General features: G+C 33.8%; 1 protein-coding gene across 6 annotated transcripts in view; it reads right to left on the reverse strand.

The window, feature by feature from the left end:
• LOC128987018 (RNA-binding protein squid) overlaps positions 1–19,897 on the reverse strand; it is a 31,112-nt gene extending 11,215 nt beyond the window's left edge. For 5 of the 6 annotated variants that reach the window (XM_054407667.1, XM_054407665.1, XM_054407664.1 and 2 more), the window contains exons 1-4: positions 19,659–19,896; positions 4,661–4,701; positions 2,817–2,944; positions 1,274–1,420 (exon numbers count right to left, since the gene is read on the reverse strand). In XM_054407667.1, the coding sequence (XP_054263642.1) occupies positions 1,274–1,420; positions 2,817–2,944; positions 4,661–4,701; positions 19,659–19,816 (474 nt within the window). In that variant the 5' untranslated portion in view covers positions 19,817–19,896. Of the gene's footprint in view, positions 1–1,273; positions 1,421–2,816; positions 2,945–4,660; positions 4,702–19,658 lie in introns of all 6 variants that reach the window. The other variant, XM_054407662.1, reaches the window with a different exon arrangement.
• Positions 19,898–20,382: the final 485 nt, after the last annotated feature.

A 20,382-nucleotide genomic window follows, 5' to 3' on the forward strand; every position in this document is an offset into this window, starting at 1 on the left:
ATTATCCTTGCCTGAGGGATGCTTAGTCTACCAACTACATTGACAGGAATACCAAAGCCGCAGCTTATAATTAGTCATATCAAAGTCAAAGACTTGAAGAACGAAGAATAAAATCAGCTTTGGTCTTATGAAAGAGAAAAAAGTATACGTGATTACGTGGAGAAAGTATACGTGAAGTTTAAATTGTAAAGAAGTCAAAGAATAGTGGTGATGTCTAAAAACTAACGGCTTTTACTGGCAGCTAGTAATTATAATGTGAACCCTACAGATCCGCTGGGTGCTGGCGATGTTTACCAGTGGCTGCCAAACAGCCTAGTGTGACCGAGGCTTAGATGTAAAGAAACAGGGTGGCTAGTTTATTTCAATTTGAAAATGCAAGACTAATTCCAGACTTATCAAGACTAGTTTTAAACAATTAGTGAGTGTCGATACCAAAATTTATCAATTCTCGATTCTTGATACCGATACCAATTTTTGTAGTTTAACCTAATTTTCTAAATAATTTGGTTATACAGTAGACTCACTCTTATCCGGACTCCTCGGGACCGAGGCCTGTCCGGATAACGGTTTTTCCGGTTAAACCAACGTCCCCAAAAACTTATTTAAATTTAGGAGATAATTTATTTAGACACGTGATCACTGAACAGTCGTCTCAGTACGCCCTTAAACACTTCCTGCTGATCTAGTCCGGTTAAGCCATGTGCTGATAAAAATTGTCCGGTTAAAGAGATGTTATTCCCGCCGAGTGTGGTCCGGTTAGGAGGGAGTCCACTGTACTACAGACACCCCTGTCATTATGTCATGAAGTATTATTAAGATAATGTGGTTTTCAAGTAAAGATAAAATGCAGCAATAAAAAATTCTAACTAGCCAATTGGGTTTTTTTTTCTAATGAAATCTTCCGCAGATGTGTATACATCACCATTGGCTCTGGCTCCCGAGGCCACGGAAACGTCATCGTGGCAAAATCGTGAACATCTCCCGCGGCCCTGAAGACATCATCATCGTCTTACACGGTCACGTAAATGAGAAAAGTCTTGCGCGATTGCGGCAAAATCATGAAAATTCCTGAATTTGATAGCAAAATAGAGACTAAATCCCGACTTTTCAAGACCATTTTGAGATTCAATACTTTTTGACTACCAAACACCCTAAAGAAAGGACCATGTGGCCCTAACTTTGTCTGCTACGACCACCGACTAAGCCAATGGCTAATCGGTGGCTCGGTTTTGGTCCAAAAGGCCATCATATAGTTTAAGTTGAATACACTTACATTGCCATACTGAGAGAAATAGTTTTTAATGTCGTCATCTGACAATTCTGTTGATAGACCTCCAACAAAGATCTTTCCATGCCTTGCCTTAGCTTTCTTTGGGTCGATCTTTTTGTTGTTGATGACATGTTCCGTATTTGCAAGGACCTAGAAATAATAAAATAAAATATTTAATAGCAAATCCAAAGGAAGGTTAATACCCTAGTCTCAATACAATCCAAGCCAATCTGTGGAAAGGTGAAATTAGTGAACAAAGTGGTACACAAAAAGCAAACATTCAGCTGTGGATAATCATCAGACATTTCAGTAGCAGAACTGGAAAAAAATTATCATCATATTGTTTGCTTTTTGCTCTTCTTTGATCTTAGCTCTTTAATGATTGACCATTGGCAGATCAATTTAGAAAGAGATATTTATTGTAGGTACATTTTGTGTATTATAAATAGAAACAAACTACAACAATTTACTTCTCTATTTAAGAACATGGGAATTTTAAATTTGTAGTCTTGTAAAACTTTCTCTGAAACCATTAAACGTACCTACAACACTTCAAAATTAGCTTACTACAATACTTGTTATTTAAAGCTCTCTACAATATTGTTAAGAAAGAAATTTTAGCATGTCCCACCATGAGACATATGGTGAGATTATATTACATTTATGGGAAATTAACCAAAAGGATGGTTAAGCCTTTGAAAACAAAACCATGTAAAAAAGGTAGCCTATTTACCAGATTTTTACACAAAAGCAAACAGTCAGTCGTGGAATATCATCAAATTTGTCAGTAGCAGAACTGTATAGATAAACTATCATCATAGTTTGCCTTTGTCCTCAACTATTAAGGAAATTGGTACGTAACGTACGATTGTACCTACATTATTACCTTACAAAAATGTATGTATGTTATAGGCTAACAAAAAAGCGTTACTGATATTTTGTACATTTTGCAATACTATTTCAAAAACTGAATGACAACAAGACTTTTTATGACTTGTATTTTACTAAAAAATATCATTAAATTTATTAGGAGACATAAACTGAATAAATTTGTAAATTTAAATTGACCCAAACACTTTGTACAATAGCGTACTTGAAAATATATTTGTTAAAGGGAAAAGATCACTAGCACAGTAAAAATGTTAACTAGCTTGAATAATATAAAACCAAATTTGTTTTGAACCAAAGCAACATCAGTTGTGGATATAGCATCATTAGCTTCAGTAGCAGAACTGGAATATATTTGTCATCATTTTGTTTGCATATTGGTCTTATAAACATTCTTCAAAATTTAATTTCACATTATTTAGGTCTTTAATGCTATTTTATTTTACATTTTAAATTTTTTATTAAAGTTTTAAATGCTATTATCAAACAGAAACAAACATTAAAAAACATTCAAAATGGAGATGTCCGTTAAAATAAATAAATAAACATTTAACTGTGATTTTGAAACATGAAATTCTACTAAAATGAGATTTAAAGTAGGCCATGTTGTAGGTAATGGATCTGATTCTGATACGTACTAAGCTGACAACAAATTTACCTTTTCGATTGCTTCGGCACTTTTAAATACAATGAATGCAAATCCCCTTGATCTGCCAGTGTTGGGGTCTGTCTTCACATTGATACTTTCTATTTCACCAAAGTTGCCAAAATGATCTCTTAGTTCCTCTGCAATCATAAAAACAAGTTTAGTGACCAAACCAATTATCATACAATACAGTGAATGTTAATTAATTAAAATAAAAAAGGATATGACAAAGCTCTTTACAAAATCATTATCGTGAAAGAAAACCAGAATAACTTGCAGACAAACAGAAATTGCCCCAAGTTGTTTATTATACAGGGTGTCCCGGAACTCTATACCAAAATTTTTGAGCATTGTTCCTGAGTTAGAAACATATGTAAATACCATATTTAAATTTCCAGCAGTCCTGATTTACTTACTCAGCCGCCATTTTGTTTTTTTTTCACTTATTAATTTTTTTCTTAAGAATGGTTTAACATACAAAATTGAAACTTTGCACAAACATTTATGACAACTAGACAAAGCTAGCAAAAAATGATGACAATTTTCCAAATTCATAAAACAAAATGGCAGCCATTTAAAATTTTGTTTCTTAAATAGTTAAAAAACCGTTGATTTTACACAAATTTTACAAGAATAACTTTTAAAAGGCAATTTCATTACAAATCGATCGATACCTTAGTTTTTAAGATTGGACCGTCCGATCAATTTGTAATAAAATTGCCTATAAAAGTTATTCTTGTAAAATTTTTGTAAAATCAACGGTTTTTGAGTTATTTAAGAAACCAAATTTTAAATTGCCGCCATTTTAATTAATAAATTTGGAAAATTGTCATAATTTTTTACTAGCTTTGTCTAGTTGTCATAAATGTTTGTGCTAAGTTTCAATTTCGTACGTTAAACCATTCTTTAGAAAAAAATTAATAAATGAAAAGAAAAAATGGCAGCTGACTAAGTAAATAAGGACTTACGGACAATTTGAATTTGGTATTTACATATGTTTCTAACTCAGGAACAATGCTCAAAAATTTTGGTAGAGTTCCGGGACACCCTGTATCAACTGGATGTTGTATCAGCAGCCGATGTTGTATCAACTGGAGACTACAACAGATCAACCTTACCCTTAAATTGTTAACAATTTATTACACTTACAATTTCCATCATTCAGCTTAGGCCCCGTTTATGCACCAAGAGCAGGAGCAATTTTCAACACCATTGAGTTAAATGGGGCTGTTTATGCACGAACAGCGATAGCGGTTGACCTCCCGCTGCGGTTTCTAATTCGCCCGCTGTGTAGTTAGAAATTGCAGCGGTTGCTTTGGATGGAGCAGTTTTCAACTACATTGAGTCAAATGAGACTGTTTATGCACGGCGGGAGCGGCTGCAGCCAGGATTGCCAACTTGACCCACACGTACGTGCACTTAGGACAAATAGTTGTGTTAATTTTTTGGCAGAGTTTGAGTTGGCAAGATTGTGTCCCCCTTCCATTCTCCGTTGACCAACCGCTATCGCTACCACAATTTTGACAAAATTTTCACAGAGGGAGCGGGCCCGCTATCGCCCCGCTCGCGCTCTTGGTTCATAAACTGGGCCTTATGTACAAGAAACAGATGATAATTGTAAGGGGCGTTGCCAACAAAAATTGTCTGAAGAAAAATCTACTAGGCTAAAACCTATACAATTTTCACCAATTTAAAACAGAACATGTCGTAGGCTTTATCAGGGCCATCTAGCATCAAAAACAGAATCCCTTATCAGTTCAAGATGGCACTGAATACATGTAAATAATAAATTTAAATTAGCCTAAGTAAAATCAACCAATTATTAGAATTAAGTATGAAACAAACAAAATACTCACTGTCTGACGTTTCCCAGCTTAATCCTCCAACAAACAATTTCCTGTAAATACAAAAAATAAACTTAGAGGATATTTCAAATAAAACAAGTGAGAAGTCTTGTCCTTAACCATCTTTTTTAACAGTTGTAAAAAATGTTTTAAATGTCCTTGATAGGTTTTAACTATCTAGATAATGGAAATTTTTCTAATCCCAATAAAAGTACTAAACTTATAAAGTGAATATTAAGAATACAAAAATAACTGTGGTTTTTGACAAAAAAATTCCTCTAATGGTTGAGAATTTACACAAAATTACAACTTATAATAACAAAATGTACCAAATGACCTTAACTACAACAATGAACAACCATAAACCTCCATTCTCAGGGAGACAACTAACAAGACACTCTGAATCAACTAGAAACTAATTAGTGGAAGCGCACGATCAGCAGAGAATCTTGCAATTTGGGATAAAGGTGACAACGCCGTTTCATAATTGAACAGTAGCCAAGTTTGCAGCCGATAATTGAACACTTTTAACTCCAGCTAGAACTCAAATGAAGATAATCCTGTGCGATTAATAAAGGGAACAAACTCCGTATGTGAGAAACTTTTTGCCAAGAACCACATGTTAAAGGATAACACACTATTTTTAAAGATGGACAGGACAAAACTACTCCCCTTACTCCTAAAAATTAAGTGAGAAAATTTGAGGATCAAAAAGCAAAATGTCAAAAGCAATTAACTAAAAACAAACATTTAATTTACTGTACAAATACAATCAAAATTACACATTTTTCTAGACTCTATGTGAATAGTTTAACAGCTCCACTATGAATCAACTCGTCATTTGGAATCTGCAAAGAGTTTAAATGATCAACGTAACTGTACGAGGAAGCTGGACAACTTTAAGTTAGCTTAACTTGTGGCCAACAAACAAGGAAAACTTTTACTTGTTAGAATAAAGTTATGGCCACAAGATTTTCTAACTTAATGCTAATTTCCCAGGAATAAATACCATGGGGGCGTTCCACAGTAGCCAGCGTCCCAACAGCTTCATGTCACCTGGGGAAAGGAATGCAGGTTAGTGCACTCAAATATAAAATATCCAGGGTCCCTACAGGGGGATAAAGCAATTAACCTAAACGTGTCATCAACATGGTGACTAAACTCAATCTCTATACTGTACTTCGGAATTGTCAAGGAAATCATTATTGAAAAAAACTGACACATTGAGCAGAACTAAAGCTTTGTATCAAGGGTATATTTCAGCAATATAATTTAATTAATCGCTATTAACTAAAAACAATGTTTATGAAGGTCACCAAAACCCAAGTTATTCCATCGAACAAAAAAGTTGTAGTCAAAATCACAGACCTCTAGATTAAGATACTTATTCAAATATACCTAGATGGTTTAGTTGCACTTGTTTGCCAGTATCAACCATCTTTGTTCTTGATACATTTTTAATGAGAGAAAATGTATCCTAGTATGAAACTAATTTCTAGCCTTTTATATCACAGAAATGAAATTTACCAACATATCACGTGTATCACCTAGTGAAAATTTTAAGCTTGTCACATGTAGCCAAGAAAAAGACAAATCAATCGATTAAGATAGTAGTAGGTACAACAAATTCTGATCTTTAGGAGCAATGGAACTTTTAGTTTCTAGACTCTTGGACTTTACAAATATTTCGTGTAGCTTTCACTAATCTAGTAGAGTTTAACCAAATACATATGAAACGCCCAGTGTCTTCATGTATTCTAAGACCACATTAGGAGACTCAATTAATCAGTTCAGCCTCTCCTACAAAACAAAGATGGTTGAAACTAACAAACCACCAGAAAGAATCTGATTAACACTGAAAATTGTTCACATAAAAATATACAGATTTGACATCTAGGCCTATGCACACAAATTAAATAGGCCTATATAGAAATCTAGGAACCATGAGCACTTAGATGTTGTGCAAAAATGATTAAAATAACAAGATTAACATTCCTGTAATTCAGAGAAAACCTTGAGTGAGAAAAATGTTGCTAAAAAATATCTCATTCAAAACTGTAATTTGTATAAATATAGAAAGATTCAAAAACCCTTTCAATAACATTGTGGTACAAATTGCAGATATAATAATAATAGACAATAACAAGATTTAAAGCAATATAATTCTATTATTTAATATACAAGCCAAAATGAGTTTAAATGTATAGAATTAGGCCAAAGCCAATGGATTATTGGAACGCTTTAGGCCAAGGTTTAACTACATACCTTAAGTGTATTTTAAAATGGTACAGAATACAATCAAAGTACCAGATAAAAATAACTTAGTTCTATCTTGTTACAGAGAGAAATTAAAAAAAGGTCTAAATGGGTTTAACTACTCAGTACCCCCGATTTACTTAGAGAACCCTAAGTAATAAGGACATGTATGTCAATGTAATGCAATTTTTTGTTTTCAATTTTTTTTTAACTTAGGTAACTTTATTGTCAAGATGTAAATTGATTAATAAAAACAAATATTCTACTCACAGTGAAACATATAATCACTAGAAAAATTCAATTCTTACAAGAATATTTTTTTCTAATTAGGCCTAACAAATAAATCCGACAATCAATTTTATATAATACTTCCTGAATAGTTTTGACACTAAAAAGAAAGCTATACAACATTGCTGATTAATAACAAGATTGTACCGGTATATCTATGGTTAAAAAAGGGCACATAAAATAGTTTTTATCCCAGCAAAGCACTCGTGTTGGAAATATATCAACATTATTCCAGCATATAGGTACACTATTAAGAGTATCTGGGTTTGAGGGTCTACAAAACTAATGAACCTACAAAAATTTAAAAAAAGCATCATTTTATTTAAAAATAAAATGGGCCCACAACTCTGCAACTTACTAAGTTAGAGTCGCATAGGACTAGCTGGGAATAAAATGGATCTAAAGATGTCTAGGCCGTGTCAAGTTTCTACAGGCTACTTGTGCTCTAAAAGGAGAAATTATTGTTCACTATTTAATTTGCATAGATTAATATTGGTAGTACACCATTGGCCCCATTTCACAGAAACACCACAGTAACAGTGATGTAACTATTATTTGGAGATACAACCACAATAAATTAAAATAGAAAACGAGAAAAACTTAACGAGAGCCTCCAATGCTAAGATAAACAGCTTTTATGCCTACAGATGATATTAATTTAAAGAAATGTTGAAGGTGTATAATTAACAGTAGGCTATATTATGTAGCTATTCAAATGTAGTGTAAAACTGATTAGCCACTTTAACCTGACCATATCTCAAGCTTAATGTGTGTAATGAACTATATTTAAGTTTTCTTTTATAGGTACTCCTTTCTCAAAGAATTTTTAATTTAAAAATTCAGTTCTATGCAAATTGCTTCAAACTGAGTGTAGTGCCAGAATATGACTCACTGGAGACACAGTAATCAGTGACTACAGTATAAAAACACTAGGTGAGAGTGTATAAGTTATGAGCCATTTCCAGTGAGAACTATATAAATGAAGTTGTAGTTTTAAACTAAACTAGATTTCTCGAATCAGATAAAAAAAATTACAATAAGGCTAGAAGTAATTAAAAATTAAAGTGGCCATTACAATGTTTGCAAAGCAACTCCACATTAAAAAATAACTTTTAACAAACAACACTTCTCTTGTGGTACGGTGGGCAAAATAATATTTAACTGGTTCTAGTGCTAGGCGATAACAAATCACCGGAAGTGTACAACCAATTGTAGGAGGCCCTCTTCTTAACGGTTACACCATTTCCAATGATTACAATAATTAATTACACCCACTTACTGTAATTAATGATTACTCCAATACTTTTCTATTTAACACTTACTTTTATTTCATTAAGTTGGAAACATGCGAGCATATTGTTTATTGTAACTAGAGTACGCAGTAAAATTCACAAGGGTCCTTACTCACAATTTAAAAATTAAATTTAGGAATCATACAAGATTTTCCACAATCATGGGCTATTTACATATTTTAATGACGAAGGTAAGGGTAACGATCTTACGCTGTATGCGGGAGCAAGTTGTTGTCACAATAAACAACGGTAATAGGGACACCGCATCGATGGTTCCACATAAAATCCATAGACTCTAAGCAGATTGGATGTCAAAGTAATTTCTGTACAAAATACTAGCATCGAAAAGCTCAAGCACCAAGTCAGAAATACATCCGATTGCAGAGGAAAGTTCCTGTGAAAATTAGACGATCGCGGAAGACGATGATGCCTACATCAGCAGATGTTCACGATTTTGCCATGATCACAGGATATTATAAATGTATCTCGGTGACAGTGGGAGCTAATTACAATAGTGCTACAACCAGTCAGTAGAGGTATACGTTAGTGAATGTGCCTCAAGTTTGCACCAAATTTATGACACAACAGCTAATACTACTTTAAATTTGCAACTTTATTATAATAACAATAGTGTGTTATGTGTTACACGTTACGCTTAACAGTTCTAATTTAATATGCAATTCTAACGACATTGTAGGCCTATATGATGGCCTAAGTTAACTCAATGGATTCATAGTTTCACTAGCCTAAGCTACATATCAGCGGTCCCCTAACTTAACAGCCCAGCGACCCTCACTCATCTAGGATTTAATTTGTCAATCGGTTCAGTAGTTTCGGAGGAGTAATTGTCACAAAAATCCTGCTTGCGTATTAAATAAGTATAGATGACCTGCCTATCAATTAATATTACTTACTGACATTTTATAATTACTATTGTTATTACCGTGGGCTAAGACAAACATAATCGGTATAAAAGTAATAGGCATGTATTTTAGTACCTAGGTAAAAAGAGCTTACAAAGTTTTATTCCAATATCTCAAGCCATTTCAATATGGCGGCTATTTGAAATCTTTAGTGCCAAATTTCATAAAACCCGCAAATATTAAGAAAATTGTTCTTAGAATAAAAAAGACGAGAGCACGCCCCGTGGTCGAAAAATCGACCAAAAGTATGTTTTGTGCAAAATTCTCTTTTTTCACCCCACACTGTAAATAAAACATGTGATTGGAATGTCTTCCATTTGTTTTGATTTTCTGTTTATATTTTGTTGTTATTTCGTCATCACCATAGCAACCCATAAGACCCATGTTAATTTTTTAAAATTTCAAATTCATTTTTTGTGCTTATTTTTGAGCCTATTTTAATTTATAAAGGGATTCTGCACACCTACAGGAAAATAGCTTTCTAACGGTATGCGTAGATTTTCCCTACGATACACACGAGCTGAGAAAAAAGGTTTTAAAGAAACATGCTTGCCTATTAATATATAGATAGATTGAGAATTTAAATCCAATATCAAATAAGACCTTGTTTGTGAAAATTGGATGACAAACAGCCAAGTTATCAGTTTTTTTCTACATTCGGTTATGCAATTTAATAAGACTACCATTACTGTTCTGTAAATGGCAACTAATATTAAAGTCCTATAAAATTGAGTAACCGAATGTAGAACAAAACTGATAACTCGCTTGTTAGTTTGTCATCCGATTTTAGCAAACAAGGCATCATTTGATTTGGATTTACATTCTCTATCTTTTTGATCTGAAGAAATATTTTCTTCATATTTACGGTTTTAATGAAATTTGGCATTTAGATTTTAAATGGCCGCCATATTGAAACAGCTTGAGATAGCCTATTTGAACTAAACTTTGTAAGTTCTTTTTACCTACTAAAATACACATTTATATACTAATTTAAAAATTTATATCTCGAAAAATGCCAAAGATATAAAATAGTTCTTATTAAAAATCACAAACAAACTGACAAACAGAAATCTAGACATTTTAGACTAATACTTATATGGCATTTTATGGTTGTCTTAGCCCAAGGAACAAGTCCAGAAAATGTGTCCAGACAATAATTTACTAACACCCTGTATACTTATCGTGGTAGGCCTAACTGATTTTTTACTGTTAACCATAGTCACGGCACCATTGTGATCATCTTTAACGATTACAGCGACATATTGATAAACTCTTGCGTTAGCCACAACACGATGACCATATCTCATGATTGAAAACATTATCAAAGTAAAATGGGTTGGATTTGTTCATTGCCGATAATGAGAATTGTTTCTGGCCACGAAACTTTGCTGACATTTTCACATTCACAATTGTATACCTACTTACTTATAGGGCCCATGCTCCTGGCCCAGGATCGCATCACTAGTTCAAAGTCCGCTACTTTAATTGTTTCATCAATTACTTAATTAATTGTAAAACCATTACAATGTTATTACGATAACATGCCTGCATACAGCTTAGCATACAACTGCAAACAAAAAGCATGTTTCATTTTAGCAAATCACCTTTACGTTAGGCCTATCTGCCCACAACTTGACTTAGTAGCCTATAAAAGTTAGATCGTGAGATTATACTGTTTTAAACTAAACCTAACCTAACCAAACTTTCTGAAATGAATTAAGCCTATTTAAAGATTCTGTTTGGTATCAAGAAACGGCTTTCACGCTCCATCGACTGTTTTTAAGTTAAGACATTCAATCCATAAGTTAACTGATACCTATGTTAATTGTTTTTATTTTAGAAATTAATTCTTTTAACACTTCAAAATGGCAAAATGTTAAAGAAACCTACATCTTCACCAAGCAACTAACTTGTTTTATATATATATATATATATATATATATATATATATATGTAGCCTATATACAAGTTAAGTTTTTCCTAGACCTACCAAACCTACCTATATTGAAGCTGATGATTAACAAAACAAAATACTAAACACTATCTAGGGGTCATTCCATATCAAATCAACTAGGCTCTCAACCTGACCATCTTGGATTTTGATGAAATTTTGCATACTTGTAGTATTTTGAGTCCTGAATCCAAATATGCTTTTAAAAAAATCTATCTTTTATAGTTTTTATGATATAAATATTTGAAAATGGTAAAAATTGGCGTTTTTTACCGTGCGCGCAAATCTAAAATGTTGTCTAGGATGAGTTCTATTGGTCCTATCAAGTTGTACAATGGCTCATTTTAAAGAGGATTCAAATGCCTTTAATCTGATACCAAACTCAACCTACTTTGGTAAAAATTAATTTTTTTTTAAAATTTCAAAATATGTTTTTGAAAAATATTTTAAGATAGTGTTTTTTGAAAAATTTGAAAATTACATATGTTAAAGAATGTAATCTAGTAAGTACATTATAAAAATTTCAAAATGGGATGATAATGGGATCAGCAGTTATGATAAAAATACTTTACTATGGTTCACTGTTTCCAAGCATTTTGGCGCATACAGCGTGTAAGTACTAACCTAAATGTATCATTAAATAAGAGTCTATTAATTATATGATTAAAATTAAAAATATCTGCCTATATTTGAATTAAATGTATGTCATATTTTGCTATAATATAAACTAAATCTAGCAAATAAACAACATTATTCAAGTTAACAGAGTTCCCGTCAACCTTTGAACATGGGGGCTACTTTGAATAAACTTTCCACATTTCATATTTTATTTTTTTCATAATAATTTTATCTTTAAATGATAATGTTTATTATAATTTTCTATTCCCAGATAAATATACTCTACTTAAAAAAATATTTAATAGTGCATACTATGGTTCTACAAAAATACTTATTTTTCACTGAAATTTTTTTGTAAAAAAAAAAGTCGTCCAAACTTCCATGTCTACAGCAAACCCAGTAAGTTTATGATTTATGACTTAATTGAATAGCCCATTTATCTGGGATTAAGAAAATACCTGCTTTGATTACTTTATAAGCAGTAATAACTTTAAAAAAAAGAAAGAAAAAATTACCCGATTTGCTGACCCTTACTTATGGCGTCGCGACCCTTAGTTCTGGAGCAAAATTTCCCGGACATGAAAAAAAAATTGGGTTTTAGGCCTAAGTGTTATTTTTTTAAATGATTTTTCTAATGAAAACAGATGTTTTGAGCTTTAGTTATTATTAGCAGCCATAATCCAATTCCTTTATTTGACTGCTATGTTATTTAAAAAATAGGCTACCCTTGCAAAGTTAAAAAATAACCGGACGGACATTTTGAAAATTCTCCGTAACTTTTTTTAATTTTTGACATATCAAAATAGAAGTTATACAGAAATGTGGTAGTGGTTTGTGGTATTTAAATCCACAAATCAGTTTTCACTATACAAATTTTAATTGTTAAAGTGAGAATACATTATTTATACTTATGAGCAGACATTTCCCTAAAACTAAATAATTATCATGGAATATTATCTATGTATCAATAATAAGGTTACTACAGGATTTAAATAGATTGATCACAGTATATTTTGTGACAAAATTGTCAATGCTTGTTTGTCTCTCTTTCTTGTCACGAGAGGAAAGACAGACAAACATGGACCTATGGGTTTTGGCTCAGGTTCCTCAGTAATATCCAGTTGTGTTGCAACGATTTACTGTAATCAATCTTTAAGTCTGCTTTTTCACTAGGCTAGAGACGCTAGTCAGCCACTAGATCTGTGCAAAATCACATTGTGAAGCACTTTACGTTTACACTATCAGGTCGCAGCGACCCACCTCGGCAGTAGCGACCCAGTCTTGAGAAGTTGTAATTTGTTTGACAGGTACACAGGTCTAACTTATGTTTGTCAGTCTTTCCTCTTGTCGATTGATTACAGTAAATCGTTGCAACACAACTAACTGGAAAAGACTGACGAACCTGAACCAAAACCCATTGGTCCATGTTTGCTTGTCTTTCCTCTTGGGACAAGAGAGAGACATGTCAAACAAGCATGTATAATTTTGTTACACAATTTACTGTGATCAATCTATTTAAATCCTGTAGTAACCTTATTATTGAAACTATACATAATATTCCATGATATTTATTTAGTTTTGAGGAATGTCTTCTCATAAGTATAAATAATGTATTCTCACTTTAACAATTTAAATATTTATAGTGAAAACTGATTTGTGGATTTAAATAACTCTGTTAACTTGAATAAAGTTGTTTACTTGCTAGATTTAGTTTATTTTATAGCAAAATATGACATACACAATTCAAATATAGGCAGATATTTTTAATTTTAATCATATAATTAATAGACTCTTATTTAATGATACATTTAGGTTAGTACTTACACGCTGTATGCGCCAAAATGCTTGGAAACAGTGAACCATAGTAAAGTATTTTTATCATAACTGCTGACCCCATTATCATCCCATTTTGAAATTTTTATAATGTACTTACTAGATTACATTCTTTAACATATGTAATTTTCAAATTTTTCAAAAAACACTATCTTAAAATATTTTTCAAAAACATATTTTGAAATTTTCAAAAAAAAATTAATTTTTACCAAAGTAGGTTGAGTTTGGTATCAGATTAAAGGCATTTGAATCCTCTTTAAAATGAGCCATTGTACAACTTGATAGGACCAATAGAACTCATCCTAGACAACATTTTAGATTTGCGCGCACGGTAAAAAACGCCAATTTTTACCATTTTCAAATATTTATATCATAAAAACTACAAAAGATAGATTTTTTTAAAAAACATATTTGGATTCAGGACTCAAAATACTACAAGTATGCAAAATTTCATCAAAATCCAAGATGGTCAGGTTGAAAATAATTTTTTTTTGGTTGATTTCATATGGAATGACCCATAGGCTACTTACTTTTAAGTTTCTAAGATAAGGCAAGTTTAAATAAAACCCTGCGATTGCACAATGAAATGGGCCAACATTTAGAGGCGGTTCACGAGTCACGGGTTATCCTTAGTTCGAGCGCAAAATCCAGTTATAGCCGGTTTTTTGCGCCGCGGCTTGGAAATCGGCTTCACCAGTACGAGGTTACCCGCGCTCGAGCGCAGACAGATAAACTTCACCCAATTATGACAGGGATAAACCCGAGCGCAAAAAGTCGGCTTCACGGGTTCAATTAGAGAAAACCCCGGGCCAAATGTCGGGTTCACGAGTCATGGTCTAGCGCAAACTGGATAATCTCGGGCGTAAATAACAATGGTTTTGGTCTTCAACTTAACCCTGCTAGGAGGCAGGGTTAAGGTGACATCATGTCGGGATTATCTAATTTGCTCGTTTATTGTTTTTTTGTTAGCAAAAAGAATGTTATATTCGGATTTGCCATTAAATTCCGAACAATTTCATTACCCTCAACATGATATATATTTTTTTATTTTTTTTACTACTGATAGCCCAAAACATGCAAAACATCGTAAAAAGTAACTGTTGAGGCATTTTGATTAATTATTACTAAGTAAAAATATAACTAATAGCTTAACATATTCATATAAATTTAAATTGCAATCGAATCTTATTTTGTAAATTCTTTATATTTATTTTAGCAATTTTGAATCCTTTTATTTCAGCTGAATAATATCAAAATAAAAATTGTTCCATCAAACACTGTTAGGTTTGTCTAAGATTTTTTATTGTATAAAATTAGTTCAATTTTTGTTCCGCCATAAAATTCATATAAAAAATAGGTCATTTTATTTAAGTATCCAAATTTTATTTAGTATGTTTTAAATTATATGTTTATATTATTATGTTTATGATTTAAGATTTGTTAAAGAAAGACCTTTTCATCTGAATAATGTCTTAATATTTGTCATATCGGGATTTACAATAAATTGCTTTAATTTGCTGAGGTAAAAGATCAATTCTATAGTTAAATATACAAAACGTTGTATTACAACAGAATATTTTTTAAATTATAACCTGTTTTCTCATGCTTAGGGCTGCGCTCTGCCCGTCTGGCACGCGCAAATGTTCTTAGGGGCTTAGTTCTTCGGCCTGCTGTTTGTAGCCCCAATTGTGAACCGATTTAAAAGATCTTGGTGTCATAAAATGTTATTGTAGGTTTGCCATTTTATATTTACGTTTATTACTGTATACGTATGAAGGCATCTCGGCTCCTATAATAGCCAGTTGTTGCTCGAAATTTATTTTTTATACAAATTACTGATACTTAACAGATATTCATAAATCTTTGAAAAGAGCAGTCATTATATTAAATAATTTGAACGTTTGGATACACTGCAAACCTGATAAAGTATGTCTTATTTTTGAACGTAATTGGTAATCGAATTTTATTGAAAACATTACCAAGATTTTTATAAACTTTTTTTAAAACATAATTGCATTTTCCCGATTCAATGTATTCAGTAAAAGTGTATTATTCATAATTCAATGATAAATTGAGTAACCTTTAACTTTAGTATAAAATGAATTCAAGTGCAAGTCCACAACCTTTTATACGATATCAGTAAATACTCTGTTTAATTATAATAATTTATGAACCAATCATTATGACGCATTGCCATCCTCTTGTTTTGGGGCTCGTCGACCGCGAGCAGCGGCCCGGAAGGTGGCTGTTGCCAACCTCCCAACGAAAATTCCCAGTTAATCCCTGCTCTTGAGCGACGGCCAGCGTTGGTCTCGGCTAAGCTTGATCTCGGCTAACGCTCTATGTCGTGAACCCATTTTTTGACCGTCGGTTAAAATTGGTCGAGATCAACGATAACCGCGGGCCACGAAACCCCGTACTCGTGAACCGCCTGTTAGACCTTTACTTGCTATGGACACATTTGTTAACTTGGTAACACTTAACCATTCGCGGACAGGTGACGGACACAGAGTTAGTATAGTTTAACCAAATTTTTAAATTAATTTGGTTTTACTACACACACCATATTATAAAGTATTATAGATAATGGTTTTAAAGTAAAGATAAAATGCAGCAATGAAAAATTCTAGCCAGCAAATTAGGGTTTTTTTTATCATGATATCTTCAAGCAGGAGAGTAGACATCATCATTGTCTGCCGCGGTAATTGTCGTCGTCCGCGATCGCGGCAAAATCATGAACATTCCCCGAGGTCATGTAGACACACGTCATCTCTCACAGCTGTCGTCCGCAATAGCGGCAAATTATGATATTTTCCCGCGACAGTGTGGACATCACCATTAGCTCCCGCGGTCACGAAAAGGTCATCGTCACGGCAGTGTAGACATCACCATTAGCTCCCGCGGTCACGAAAAGGTCATCGTCAAAGCCCGCGACGAAATCATGAAAATTTTCAGCAGCCGTAGACATCATCCGTTGTGTCACACGGTCACAGAAACGTCATCGTCCGCGGCAAAATTAGGACTATATGATAATTTCCTACGGCCGTGTAGACATCATCGTTGTCTCCCACAGTCACGAAAACGTCATCGTACGCGATTGTGGCAAAATCATTAACATTCCCCGCAGCCATGAAGATATCATTGTGGTGTCCCATGATCACGGAAACGTCATCGTCCGCGACCGTGGCAAAATCATGAACATTCCCCGCGGCCATGAAGACATCATCGTCGTGTCCCATGATCACGGAAACATCATCGTCCGCAATCGTGGCAAAATGATCATTATTTCCCACAACTGTAAAGACATCACCATTGACTCCCGCCGTCACGAAAACTTCCAACGTCAAAATCATGAACAACTGTGTAGACATCACCATTGACATTGACACCCGCGGTCACGGAAACGTCATAGTTGTATCTCATGGTCACGGAAACGTTACATCGTCGTCCCCCGCGATTCCGGAAACGTCATTGTCATCGTTCGCGAGCGTAGCATTATCGTGAACATCTTCCGCGGCCGTGTAGACATCATCGTCTTGTGCGGTCAGGTAAACGTGATCGTCGTCTTGAGCAATGGCGACAAAATCATGAAAATTCCCTAATTCAATATCAAAATAAAGACTAGGCCTAATCATGAAAATTCCCTAATTCAATATCAAAATAAAGACTAACTTAAATTCCGACTTTTCAAGACCATATTGAAATTCAATACTAATTCCCGACTACTAGACACCCTGCGGATATATCTGCTTAAGTTAAGTCTTAAAGGACGGGTGACGGATAACTTATAAACGCTTAAGTTTAGGTATGGTTTTTGATGTTCCGGACGGGAAGCGGTTATATCCGCCTTCTCTGCAGACAGACTGGCAGGTGCTTGAGCAGTAACCAGATGTTTAGCAATACCAAGGCGCCACTTCCCTACTTGAAAAGGTAGTCTCCCTAAGTTAAGTTAAGCTATATAAATAAAGAGGCTGAGCAAATTTTGCCAACATAAAGAATTCCAAATCAAGCTAAGCCTAACTTAGGCACAGGCCTAGTCTTTAGTCATACTCCAACCAAGGTTAAGTAATGTCTTATCCTGTGCCAAAGGATTCTGAACAACCAAGTATGCTAGGCTTAGCCTAAAATCCTATGGCATTGGAAGGACAAGGGACATGGAGTTAGGTATCGTTCTTTCCGTAATATTCTAAGCTTTCTCCAGAGGTCTGTCTCAGCGCTGTACGTTCTCTGAGCCGATCGTAATTAATTGTAGCAGACAGCTGACATGCGTGTGCGTGTATTTGTAAACAGCTAGGTTACCCTCGGACCGATGACTGATGTGTTTTATTACGTTTATCATTGTTTTAGTGTTAAAAATCAAAAGTAGTGATATACGTGTTGCATTATAAGAAGATTTAAGTGGTTTTGAAGTGCTGGTTGATGATCCTGAAGAAGTAGGTAGTGATATTGATGTAAATTATCAGCCAGATTCCTAGCTATGGTTAGGCTATGCATTCTTAGCTAAACGCTATGTACTGAAATCTGTTTTTTGCCCATAACTTATTTATTTGCAAATCTACTTCCTTATATTATTATATATTTGTAATCCTCATAAAATTTAGAACAAAGTGGCTATTTTCAAATATTTGTAGGCCTATAATTTATACAATTTCATTGAGCGCAAGCTTATTTTTTTTTTGAAAATTTTCAAAATTATATTTTTTTTTACCTAAAATTTTTTTTTTTTTAAATGTTCCTTATGTTTTAAATATAATATTGAAGCCCATGATTTTCCAAACAAAATGGTATATAGAACATTAGAATTAACATTGTTTTAAGCTTCTCAGATCCGTTTTAATAAAACCTTGCAAATGCGCCAAAAATAGGTGGACATTAAGGCCTAAACTATGGACACTTGGAGGGTTAAAATATTGATTAATAATCGATATTTTTAATTATAGGGCCTATCTTTCATAAAATTAAACTATCACAACCTAACCTAACAAAACTTGCTGATAGTGAAAAAATCGCATGAAGGTTTACTAATCAAATCGATAGGCCTAGTTTCAATCAATATTAGCACAGCCCAGTTAAGAAACTGTACCCCATGGGGGATCAAACACCACTAAGCAGGACATCAATGTGTAGGACAGCTAGTAATCAAGGCCTTGTATCCATTTAAGGTTAACTGTTAACAGTTTTTCTCACTGAAAACAAATAAGATAGGCTAGGCCTACTGGCCTACAGTAAATTACCCTACTGTAACTTACAGAGCACAAAGTACAGTAGGCTAAGTTAAGCCTATATTAAATTAGACCAACAGGCTCATGAGAACAAATTTAAGTTACATAGGCTAATAGTAACAAGGTATTGGCCAAACAAAGAACATATAATCCACCTCACAGGAAATATGCCTGTTTTAATAATCGAGTCGCACAATGAATTCGTTTTGCAAGATGGCGGCAAGGACAAAAGCTTGGGTTGGCCTCCATCTCTCGACGAGTAACTTAATAGGTCTATCGATCCGGGACAAAGCCAAAACTACATTATTAATTTTAAAGCCTAGTAATTTAATTATGAAACTAATGACTGAAAAATGGCATTAGAGAGACAAGGAAAAGCAGAATTTAAAGGAGAAACTAAGTTAGGCAAGTCTAATGAGTAACTGAATAGACGCATAAGTTACAGTTATGGAGTAAGTTAGTACGCGCGCGTGGCTTGTGGCGTAGCATTAGAAAATACGTTTACATCAGCTAAAATGCACTTAATACACAACAATTACGAATCGGGAATAAAGGAAATGCATAAAATATCCTTAGAATAGAGCAAACAAAGTATAGGTCTAAAAATAGCATGGGCCTAAATCCTACCTATCGTCGTCTCTGCCGGGTCCCTGGTTGGAAGAAGCATTTTCACCACCTCCGCCGTTTTGAGTGTCGCCATTCATCTGGTCGTCTTGGTATTCTTCGCCACCAACATCTTGAGAGAAGTCTCCGTTTCCCATCTCGTATTCCTGATTTTCAGCCATTTTCTTGAATACAACTAAACACTATACGTCCTTTCTCTACGGAAGCCGGTGAGCAAAGAGAAAGAATCTTGGCTGGAGGGGGTATCGCCGGCGCAGGCTCAGAAAACTTCTGTACGGAAGAAGTGCATTGTGGGATTGCTTACGTTACGAATTCTTGGCTTTTCATTGGCTGTTAGAATTGAATGTGCTGTACCCCTCTAGGACAAGAATGATGTGAAATATACCAACGCCATGCAGCAAACCAATAAATGGAGAGGTCGACACCCTCACTTTTGGCGGGCTCATGTAATAAATTTCTAGTCGCCGTAAAGCGGGAAATTTGAATTCACAAAATAATTCTTATATTAGATCAAAATAATAAAAATACTAATTTTCATTAAGTCATGGCAATAATTTGATATCTAGAATATAAAAAATTGTGGAAGTTTAGCCAATCTCAATTAATGATAAACTACTAACTAATTACCGGTATCTAACGCTGTGAATTAAATACGTTAATGTTAAACAAGTTTTACAAAGACAACGAAACGATAACTTATTATTATTCACTGAGCTAAAATCAGTGT

Source organism: Macrosteles quadrilineatus, unplaced genomic scaffold (assembly GCF_028750875.1).
Source record: "Macrosteles quadrilineatus isolate MER2022 unplaced genomic scaffold, UCM_ALF_1.0 Scaffold_2__2_contigs__length_208266976, whole genome shotgun sequence".
In the NCBI taxonomy this organism is placed as follows: Eukaryota; Metazoa; Arthropoda; class Insecta; order Hemiptera; family Cicadellidae; genus Macrosteles; species Macrosteles quadrilineatus.